Below are 11562 nucleotides of genomic sequence, written 5' to 3' on the forward strand. Positions count from 1 at the left end.
CTAAGCCTGGAGTGAAGCGTATGAGCTGCAGGAGGGAAGGTGCAACTCAGACAAGCTTGATCCCAAACGTGTTCAGCATCTCCAGCAAACCTCCTTCTGACTACGTGTTTCCTTTAACACAGTGAATGCTCACTTCTGCAATATATTTGTGTTCTTTAAAAAGAAGTTTGGCGTTTTTTCTTTAACGGGGAGGTCCAGAGAGACCTCTGCGATGTCCAGCAAGGACAATCCTGTGCCAGTATAATATTCCTGGGAAATGCTTTAGACAGCCCAGTAGTGCCTGTGGCAGAAAACCACCTAATAAGGATAATTGATGGAAAACAGTGCCTTTTTAAGTAAAAGAAGAGCCAGCTTCCTTCTGGAGGAACTCTGGCCATCACTGTTACCGAGCTACTGTTTCTGCTCTGTAGATCACTCTGAATGGTGCCTCTTCCCCATAACCCCAACTGCTTTGATTGACAGGGCAGTGGCTAACGATAAAGCAAGCGTGCAATATTCTAGGGTGGGATTTTCCAAAGCACTTAAAGGAGTTAGGCACAGAAGTCCCTTTGAAAGTCTTGTCTTCCTGCCCCTTAGGCAGTCTTGAAAATCCCACCCCAAAAGTTGGCCTATCCAATTTAGCCAGTGTAATCGTGATAAAGTAAATGGCAAAACTGACTCCTGATGATGGTGATGATCTGTGTAGTTGTACTAGAGCAGCGTTTTTTATTTTTTTTTTTTGCCAGATGGAATACCAGCCAACTCTTAATCGCTGCAAAGTGGGTTATCTCAGCCTTGCAGTGCTTCAGCCATCTATGCATGTCATGCCATGATTTAAATGTGAAAGATGCAATGAGTATGATACTCATGAGTCCTAGCTAATATTATTTGCTTCACTTAAATTTCACCCTGCCATGCAAAGGAGATCAGTTTGATGCAGTTTCCTAGTAATCCACAAAATCGTAAGGTTTAACATAGCATTTTGTAGGGACTTACTATAAATTGAGAGATCAGCTCTGTGTAAATATATTTGATGTTTTTTCTTTATCTGTTCTTGAAGTTCCAGCGTGATTAAACTAAAATAAACATTGTTATGCAATATGACATATTCTGGTGCAGGAATTGTCCCTAGGCCATTTGCTGAAGTTGGGTTTATGCTTCTTGGCTGGTTTGCTGCCTTATCTCTATCTGCCGGCTTCATCCTACCTCAATCGAGCCCGTTGGACATGGGGAGACCAGACGACTTTTCAAGGATTTTTGACCCACTTTCTCAGGGAAGAATATGGGACATTCAATCTGGTAAATAAGGGTCATTTCCCAAATTACTTTCTTTTACCTTATGCAATAGCAGAACCTTTCTATTTGTGACAATGGCTTACAGGGGAAGAAACTGAAAATGTTTTTTTTTAAAAGAAAAACTTACTTCTGATTTTGACCTTCTGATCTGTCAGGTTTTCTGGGAATGGATCACGTGGCTGGGAAAACAAAGAAATAATTCTCTTTGCCTTTACAGGGTGAGACATGTTATTTATTGGGAGCTGTACAGGTGTCTTGTATTTGTAAGAGCCCAAAGAACAAACTGTGCTAGAGGGAGATGGTGACATCAATTTTGTGTTTTTCTTGTTTTAAGACAAATAATTGTCTTATTTTTTTATCTTAAACTCAGCTATTTAGAGGTCTTCATTGCTATACCTTTAAAAAAGATTCCTCTTAACCTACTTCTTACTAATACTGAATTTAAATGAATGGTAGGTTTGAGGGGTCTCAGAAACTCTGATTTGTCTTATTGACCAGTCTGTGCTCTTGGCAAGGGAGGGAAGTAGTGCATGGTTGCTTGCAGAACATAGGGTTTGCATCTGCATCCTCCAGCCCTGACTTAGGTGTTTGGCTCTGGCCACTCAAGGAAAGCAAGTGCCCAGCACCCCTTCCGTCCTTCCTGCTGCAGAGATTTCAGTGCATAAGGCTGGAAAATTGCATCACTGGGGGGAAAAGGAGAAAAAAATACGGTTTACATACTGCATCACTCCTTGGGGTCCTGAAGCCCCACCTCCTTAGAAATTAAGCCCCTGTATCCAGCCAACGTGACACGGTGTGCACTGTTGCTGTTCCATTGTAACCTTCACAGACAGCCAGGTGGCTGTGGGGTGCGAGGCAAAAGACTTGAAAATTCCTGCTGCTGCCACTTAATCTCTCCAAAACTCCTGCAGAAGTAAGATCCACCCTCTGAAGGACTTCTAAGATTTCCCCTGTTGTCCTATTCCCAGCCACCTCCTGAGAATGAGACTATTGGGCAGAGTAATACCAAGGCATGCAAATCCCTTAACTCCTCCATCAAATGTGATGAATTCAAGTTGATGTTCAGGAGGCTTAGGGATGGACTGCATGTCATCCTACACCACAAATCACATTTACAATGAACTTGTCTGAAGCAGGAGCAATAAATGCAGCAAAATCCAAGCGTTTGGTCCCGACTCTAGCTGGGCTAATGCCAGAGCCCTGCCTGGATGGACAGACAGCCCTTGTGTCCCATGGCTCCATTTTAAGGGCAGGCAGGATCAAAAAAACCCAAAAAAAACACTCAGGAGAGGGTTCCACCTATAAGCCAAGGATCAGAAATGTTATCTCCTATGAGGGATGTGTCTGGGGCCAGAAGCCATCAGCTGTCACCAAGGTGGGACTTTGCAAGAAACAGAGAGGTGGCAGTGGTACTTCAGGAGCTGTGGGCTGGCTTTCCATCGTCTAACACTTTTATTTTTCAATTAAATCTTGAGTGCAGTCAACTATTCCATTTTTACTGAGATTAAATATTCCTTCCACACCTCCTGGGTCTGTCTACCTTATCTTTTATCTGGTGGCCACCGGTTTTCCAACAAGCACTTATGTTCCTCGCCTCCACCGAGCATGTCTTCTTCCCCAGACTTGTGCTATGGATTGCAAGTCTCTGCAATAAAAAAATTCATATATTATATAAATATCATACAGCTCTACCTCCATCAGGGCAGAAGGGACAGTGTTGGGTCTGGTAAGCAAGCAGAAACTGAGGCCCATGTGCTTGTCTCAGGCTGTGGGTAGATGTCCCAGAAAATAATTGCACCATGCAGATATAGGACAAGAGGAACTGGCCTCAAGTTGTGCCAGGGGAGGTTTATATTGGATATTAGGGAAAATTTCTTCACTGAAAGGGCTGTCAGACACTGGAACAGGATGTCTGGGGAAGTGGTTGAGGCACTGTCCCTGGAGGTATTTGAAAGTTGTGTAGGTGTGGTCCTTAGCGACATGATTTATTGGTGGGCTTGGCAGTGCTGGGTTAACGGTTGGACTTGATAATTTTAAAGGTCTTTTCCAACATCAGCAATTCTATGACTCTATGATATAGCAGAGATCATAGCTAAACCATATGATGTGCTCAAGTCACAGGGTAATGGATTGGCAGCACCCTGAATAAATGCTTATCCAGGTGGTAAACCTGCACAGTGGAATAATGTAAAATAAGAACATGGGAGAAAATCTTGCAATGAAGGTTTGAGTAGAGTTTGCTGGGTTTTTATTGTTTAAGCAATTCCTGCTCTCTGTGACTACCCTTGGGGTACCACCTTAAGGGGTTTGAGGAGCCCAGTGTGCTCAGTGCTCTGCAAACAGAAAACAAAAAGACTCTTCCTTGCCCCAGTGATATGGCAATCAGCATGTGAGTTTCTCATGGCTTTTCTTTCTTTTTAATCCAGGCCAAGTCTGAGACAGGATCCAGTATGAGAGAGATGCTGTTGTGAGTAAAATCTTGACCATGCCTTCTAGTGGAGAGAAACCTGTTGCTGCTGCTGTCATTTTGGCCAAAGTGACCCCTGTCCTGCCTTTCCTTGGCTTGGTCCGGGGCTGGAGCCGTGTCTGGTGCAGGGACAGCATGCATGTCTGTCTGTCTTTCCCTTTGAAGTAAAAATGCTGGATCCTCCTCCCCAGTGATTTTTCATTCAAAAACCTGACATGTAAACTGAGCTTGTACCCATTTCTTGTAGACTTAATTGCAGCAGAATGGGAATGTTACGTTGTGCTTATTCCCTGCTTCTCTTGACACTTTAATTGAGTGCAAGGGACGTTTTGGGGGTGATGCATCCATGCACTAATTTCTCTGCAGTTTTCAGCTGGCGCAGATGAAGTCAGAGCTCTCCCTTCCCGTCCTCATCCTGGCACTCGTGGCCTGTGTGAGCGCAGCACTGCTGTAAGTTGGAGGAGAATATTTGCTCCGACATGCACTTTCTTACTGGCTGCACAGACAGCTTTCTTTGCCTTCTGCTTGTGGGTGAAAAATTGCAGCAATTGGCTGTGGTCATCTATCAATTAAGAGCAGAATATCCCTGTTCCTGGTAACCCTGTGGCTTTGTAGATGGCAAGCTTAAAAATCTTGAAATCCTGATAGTTTTGTGCTTTGAAAACAGAAGTTTCATAAATTGCAAAGGTAAAGAAAGGCTCATCAGCTCTTTCTATTAAATGCATTTAGGTATGCAGAGAGAGAATGTGTTTCAAGCACATAGAACTTTTGCCTCCTTTTTCATCATGCCAGTAGAGTGCTACATCTTTCTTTTTTTTTATAGGCCAAAGATGCAAAAATCATCCGTGACCTGGCTCTTTGGTGGAATGTTCTGTCTTTATTCCCTCTTCTTTGCTTGGAGAGCAAATTTGGATATTACAAAACCTCTCTTTCTGGGCGTGGTAAGTTGCACTCCAAAACTTGCTCTAGCATGTTAATTTTTGGAAAAAGCCTTAAAACCACCTATTCAGGAGCAGGTGGTTGTCTTGAAGCTGCACAAGGTGCAAAAATAGAGCTACTTATTCTGCCTTATGGCTAGGGAAACAGAAATAGGGTCTCTGGGATTTTGTTTCCTAGGTGGAGCGGTTCTGGCTGCAGAGCAGTGCCGTGGTGGCTGTGCTGGCAGGGCTGGGGCTGGCCACACTCACCTCGGTTGGAAGTGCCATGCTGGAGGGCAGCCGGGTGCTGCCGTGGCTGGAGTGGTCTTCTGCTCTCGCTCTTGTTGTTTCTCAAGTTTGGGCAAATTACAGGTAACAAATCCCCTGGGCATGTGTCTTGGTGCAGCCTCATGGGGCTACAGGGTGCTGTGTGGTTGGGGTGCTGCTGTAAAGCCCCCACCCCTGCTCATGGGATTTCTGTCCTTGGCTTGAAGTGGGAAAGACACTTTTCACATCCCACCTAAGCTTGCATGGTCACAGACTGCAGGACTCCCTTGTTTGATCTCCCTCAAAATCACCAAGCACCAGCTCCAGGCCATGAATGGGGGTGTCATATAGATTGAAAGAAGAAAACTCTGTAGATACGTAAACTTCTAATGAAAGAAACTCATAAATCTGTGCTTTATTTCCTAAGGAGGTTTGCAGAATTCATTTGACCTGAACAGTCACCTTTTCCTTCCCTTGCTTTGCTTCAGGTTTCCTTGTGCTCTGCGGTTTTTATTTTGTTTCCTTTTTGAAGAGTTAGATCTGTAGTGTAGGGCCTCCTTATCCCTTAAGCACACTTGCACTGGCTTGGGTGGGAATCAGTGTAGTAGTAGGGATGCTCACACAGAGGTTGACCAACAAAGCATAGACTTCGTCCTAAGGAATCCTTCCTTTGCACACATCTTTTCCCAAACGCTGGTCCATAGGTGAGCCAAGCATAGCTCATGTCCTGAGCCATGTCATGGAGCGTCTTCTTCTTGAGTCCATACCTGCAGTGTGTGCACACTAAATCTACTTCTGCCTGATGCTACAAAAACTTGCCTTTTTAATGTTTAATTAGAACATTAAAAGGGTGGGCAGGATTTCAAATACTTTGCAGAACCATCGTTGTTCCAGCACCAACTAGTAAGTCTTTAGGTTTAGCCCAAGAAAAAAATCGGTGTTAAGGTGAAGGCATGCCATGAGTGTGTATTTTGTGTATTTTGGCAAAACTGTAGTGGCTTGTCTCTGGTGCTGCTTTCTGGGAGAATGTAGTCTAAATGCTTTATTTCTGTCTCTCAGTTTCTCGGCAAATGGAGACGTTGCTTTTCAGCAAGATCTGACCAGGGTAGACTTCCCCTGTGGATGTCTATTGCATAAAATTATTCTGAAGATGTGCAAAGCCCTGCAAATACCTGTTTTTAAGATACTGGGTTTTATGTGTTCTCTTAAGCGCTTGTGATCAAAGCAACAACTATGTTGTTGATAAGTTTGCAAGGAATCTGCTGTCCTCTATGCCGATGGGTGCAGTCATCTTGCTAAGGGGAGACTTACCCGGGAATGGTCTTCGTTACGTCCATTATTGCGAAGGGATGAGGCCAGATGTCACCTTAGTGGACCAGGAGGTAAGATCAGAAAGTAATATTAAAAGAGTTGAATTGTAGATTTAAAAATTAGGAGGCAAAAGTTCAGTTGTTCCTTTCTGTCCTCGAGGAGGTCTCTGTTCAAATAAAACTCATGATGCAGAAATAAATAAAACTGATTTTTTTAAAGGGTTGTGGGTAGCTCTTGGATGGAGTGTAGTGTGCAAGTCCCATTCAAGCCCAAAAAGCCAGCGAGAGGCAATAGTGGGTAGTGGAAGGGGAAGCCCGAATCCTTCATCACGACAGATATCCAGATGTGGCACAGGGGTGATGTTTGCTTTGCTGAAGAAGCTTTTTCCCAGCTGTTTCCTGCAGTTTCCCTGAAATGCAGATGCTGGGGCAGCAGAAGGCTTCTGGGAGCAGCCTGTAGGGCAGCAGGTCAGCACCCATGAGCGATGCGGCTTTGGGGTTTCTCCCATTTCTTACATGCTGAGGCTCATTCCCTTCATCCGCTCTGTTATCTTGGTCCTCCAAAGGTGGTTTTGCAGACTTCTGCCTCTATTTTTTACATTAAAAAGAAGGTGCCCTGTGTCCCTGGGTGGTGTTCACAGTCTTTCCTTTTTTCCTGAGAAATGGGAGAAGAAATTCCCTCTTACAGAACAAGACATCTACATTTCCACTGTCACATCAGTCCTTGCACTTGGCTTTGCAAACAGGAGTTTGTGACTTGTTGAGAAACCCCAAACCCAGTGCCTCATATTTAACCAGACCAAAGCCCTGTTGTGTCTCTTACCAGCCGTAACTATTTTGTGTTTTCTTAAGTTTTGCCCGCTCATGCTGAGGACCATGTGCCTCTGATCAGAAACCACTGGTGGACCTGATCTGAAACGGGAGGTGACTTTACTGAGCAAGTAATGTCATTACTCCTGCAGAAACCATTTCTTCTGGGTGTAAAATGGACAAAACCTTTGTTTCTTGTTTTAATTGTGATAATATTTTTGGTGATAGATGATGACTTATGAATGGTATTTACCCAAGCTGGCAAAACATTTACCTGGCGTTTATTTTCCTGGGAACCGGTGGAATCCTGTGGAAGGAGTATTACCTGATGGGACACTTGCTTTTAATCTCCACCGTTTCCTCAAAGTAAATAAACAGTAAGCATTTCTTTCATATGTAACAGATTTCCTAAAATCTTCAACCTTTTTTTTATTGAAATTGTTAATGGAACAGCTTGGAATTGCATCCAGAAGACCAATTTTCTCCACTGACTTCCTCCCCAGTGGCAAGATTATTTTTGCAATTAAAGCAAATATCTATGCAGAAGTAACTCCATCCGGATATAATGTTGCTTGTTTTTTTGAGGTTGGGTTGGGTTTTGGGAAGGAAAAATAAGAAGGTGATCAGCAGACAGCATTTACCAAATATTTTTGTTATTGTTGGTACAATTCATCACAAAAAAAAGCATTCCTGCGTACTCAAAATGACGATGGTTGGAGAGCGAATTGCTACTGCTTCTCCTTCATGAACATTGTGGCCAACTGATTAGCATAGAATGAATGTATTCCAGGAATAATCATCATATAAAAATAGCTTAGTATGAGTGGAGAAAGGATTAGATACTCACATGAATAAGAATAGCATCTGCATTTAGACTAGCCAGGGTGAGCCTTGAGAGTGTGGGTAGGCAGAAGAGCATTTTCACGTGCCGTTGGGAAGAAATGGGCTGCTTCTACGGCTTCTGGCATGTTTGGACATCCAGCATAGGGCAGAGGATGTGTCTCCTGTGCTGGCTGCACAAGGTGTGCAATGCCAGATGGGGTATTTGCTTGCAGCAGGAGAGCTGTTTTGCAGACTGACCCAGACTTTCTGATGTGAAATGGTCTAGATGGGTGTCTGTGCCGCAGAAAATGTTGTGCCACTTAAGACCTGTCTGCTGCACTGGTGTGGTGTGTGTGGGTTGCTCAAACACGCAGGGTGGCCCACGGTCTCTGGGATGGCTTCATGATTGCTCTCTCTGGGTTTTTTGGCAGCAAGGAGGTGTTTGTCTGCATAGGTCTTCATGAAGGTGACTCAACCTGGAGAAGGAGCTATTCGCTTTGGCCCTGGGGTACCTGTGAAAAATTAGTTCCTTCTGATGTTGTGTTTGACCCAGGAGAGTGGATTCATCTTACAAGAAATCTCTACAACTGGACTGAAGACTATGGCAGGTACGAGGCAGAAGCGACTCTGCTCCTTCTTGCTTATGATTCTTCTGCCAGCAGCGTAACTGCATCCATTGCAGTGTTAGAGAAATTAAACATGAGCTGTAATCGTCATGTTTTGTGTTCTAGAACATACAATAAATCCGCATGTGGTACTTTTATTAGTGTTAAAAATAGAGAGGACATTTCTAGTCAAGTATCAGGTCCAATTCCAATCTTAAAACTTGATCAGGAGCCCAAAAAATATTGAGGACTTGGGACATCCAAAGCTTTAAATGTTGTAGAACTGAACTGTGACGGATGGTAAAAAGCATTGCTCATTTTGAGGACAGCTAGGATGCTGTGAAACACCTGATATGCCAGAGGCTCCTTCTATGAAGAAAGAGGAATAAAGTTTTATGAATAACTGAGGATCAGCTGAATTCCCTGCTGTCAGAGCCATAGGCTTCATGACAGGTTTTCTTCTGCTTGGGAGGGCTGTAGCTGCCTGATTTAGATGATTTGATTGTGTGGTGGGTGAAAAACAGTGATGTGGATCTGACAGCTGAATTTTATTCTCATTCCCATTTAGTTTCAAGCCCTCTTCCTGGGAAGCTGTTGCCAATGAAGAGATGTGGCAAGCCAGGTAATTCTCGTTTGCTCCCTTCCAACAGCTGATGGGCAATGCCAGCTCACTGGCATGGAAATACACACCAAAGCAGGCAGCTTGATGGTGCATGGCCTTATTGGAGATCTCAGTGTGCCAAGCTTCAGAAGGAAAAGGTTGGTAGGGTGAAGTGAAGCATGCATGGACTCCAGCAAGAGGTCACTTCAGGAAAGTTGTCATTTTGTTCACCACAAAGTTACCCTCCAATTATCTCAAATGAGTAGAGTGTAGTTGGGACATAGGGTGAGAAAATACATCATGGGGAGAAATTGTTATCACTGACTACTTAAATGGAGATGCTGGGGTACTGTCCCATACGTGGACATGTTGATGATATATATAAACATGTGATGTGAGTTGGTTATGTTAAGCAATTACTATATGGAAGTTTTTCTTGTTTTCCTAGGATGAAAACAGCTTTCTTTATATTTGACCTTGCAGAAACTGCCAGTGTGACTGCAGAAATGAAATCACAACTTTACACATTTGCATACACTGTAAGTCATATGTTTTGGTTATGCATGCTGCCTGCAGGATCCCTGCAGGCTCGGTCCTTTTTTTTTTTTTTTTCTTTTAGTTTCTGGACTCCATAGAAATACAGTGTTTCCATATAGGTCCTGTAATCTGCATTCTCCTTTGTTCATCCAAACTGGGAGCATAGCAGATTCAAAGAGATTTGTGCAGGGATTTTATCCATTCCTACTTGCCCCCTTGGTCACGAAAGATGCCAAAAGCTAACCAGTCGACACCCTGCTTTTGCTGTAATTATGTTGTCTGTGCTGGGCTCCAAACCCATGCCAAGAGATTGCTTGTCCTGAAGTCCCCTCTATGCACTTGTCCCCTCTGTCATTACACAGTCGTGCATCTGAGCCAGCAAGTGTAAAATCCGACAGTCTTCTCACTGCGAATTAATTCTGCTGCATTTCACACCAAAGAATAACACCCATAAGCTGGTGTAGGTATCTCTGGAAATACTGGACTGCCCAAGATGCCAAGAGATGCACAAATCAGTCAGTGTGTGTCAGCAGAGAGGAGGAGTGTTTCATACTCCAGCAAAGGGTCACCAAATAGTTTCCTTTCAGCTCTTGCCTGTTTTGCTGTGATGTTTGCTGTTCTGCAAAGTACTCGGGCACGTGCCTGCTGTTAAGCTTATGAATATTCCCACTCAAGTCAACAGACTGTTTAAGTCCTGTGGAAGATGTCCTGCTCTCCTGAAATACTGAGTAAGTCTTTTCCAGGCACAGCAGTTAAAACTCTCCTTTATGCCCCAGCCTGGTGTGACACCTCTCTTGGGGAAGTGCGTAATGTGCGGTGGGGTTATCATGATCATCTGTAACGCTTCTAAATGAACAGCTTCTGTAGGAAGGGAGATGTTTCAGCCCCCCTTGGATTTCTGATTCATGCTGTTGCATATCACATGGTAAACACAGAGTGAGTTACAGAAACGCTCCAACTCTGGACTTGGACTTCTAAGTAGCATCTGTTCCTTTACGGGCAGTTTTGAAGCACTGTTAAGAGCTGTTAGTCCTGTTCATTCAATTAATTTGTGTTGTGTCGTCATCCCCCCCCCCCCCTTTTTTTTGTCCCTTTAACAGTCATACAAAGAAATTGTCAACTCTCATCCAAATCACCCAGTGAACTGGCACAAAAACTATGCCATTGCCTGTGAGAGGATGTTGCGTCTCCATCGGGTGGATGTGGATCCTGAAACGTTGCTCTCTGAAACTGTGAAACATTTCCTCCTCTACACTGAGAAAGCAGAAGACGATCCCCAGCGGCAGGATATTCTGCAGGCTGTAAAACACCTGAAGAAAGAGTTGCAGGGGCTGAGGAAAATGAAAGAAGATCTGAGGCAGGGAGCTGGGTAGCACCCAGTCCTCCACCCGCCTGCCAAAGTGCTGAAATTAAGTCAGGACTTAAAATCTGAGCTAGTTCTTGACAACATTGAGAATGGTTTTAAAAGGTGACAGAAATGGCAGAGAGAGGAAGTTGAGTGTTATTGCCTCCGCAGGAATGTACTGTTGTTTAGTCTTTGATTGCTGTTGCCAAAAACTGTTTGCATTGTTTTGAGGGTTGGTTGTTTTTGTGGTTTTTTTTTTCTGGGGGGAAGCTCATCACTACATAAAATACTGGGTTTCAAAAAGGAGAATTTCTTTTAAAATAAACCAGTGAATCTGTTGTACGTGAAGGTCATTTAATTAATTTTATGAATGCAGCATCCTTTATAGATGCAAAAATTGTATCTCACCTTTAAATGTTTCTTCTGTTACTGAGACAAGGTTTTCTACAGCCATTTTCCTTTAGCTGTGCTGGGTCTAGCTAGGTTCTTAGGGACACAGGGCAGCATGGTGAGGTAGGTTTCTATCAGGACAAGCATGTGGGATGGTGCCCTTCTTGGGAGCCTGATCATTTGCTGTGTTGGATGTGCTCTATCCCCTGGCTGTGC

General features: G+C 43.8%; 1 protein-coding gene across 3 annotated transcripts in view; it reads left to right on the forward strand.

Moving 5' to 3' along the window:
* The window catches only part of TMEM260 (transmembrane protein 260), a 34921-nt gene extending 23623 nt beyond the window's left edge, over positions 1-11298 (forward strand). For all 3 annotated transcript variants that reach the window (XM_055812802.1, XM_055812811.1, XM_055812807.1), the window contains 11 exons: positions 1099-1278; positions 3702-3742; positions 4109-4192; positions 4566-4683; positions 4859-5031; positions 6137-6308; positions 7275-7423; positions 8300-8476; positions 9042-9095; positions 9523-9613; positions 10712-11298. In XM_055812802.1, the coding sequence (XP_055668777.1) occupies positions 1099-1278; positions 3702-3742; positions 4109-4192; positions 4566-4683; positions 4859-5031; positions 6137-6308; positions 7275-7423; positions 8300-8476; positions 9042-9095; positions 9523-9613; positions 10712-10984 (1512 nt within the window). In that variant the 3' untranslated portion in view covers positions 10985-11298. The remainder of the gene's footprint in view (positions 1-1098; positions 1279-3701; positions 3743-4108; positions 4193-4565; positions 4684-4858; positions 5032-6136; positions 6309-7274; positions 7424-8299; positions 8477-9041; positions 9096-9522; positions 9614-10711) is intronic.
* Positions 11299-11562: the final 264 nt, after the last annotated feature.

This window comes from Falco peregrinus, chromosome 1 (assembly GCF_023634155.1).
Source record: "Falco peregrinus isolate bFalPer1 chromosome 1, bFalPer1.pri, whole genome shotgun sequence".
In the NCBI taxonomy this organism is placed as follows: domain Eukaryota; kingdom Metazoa; phylum Chordata; class Aves; order Falconiformes; family Falconidae; genus Falco; species Falco peregrinus.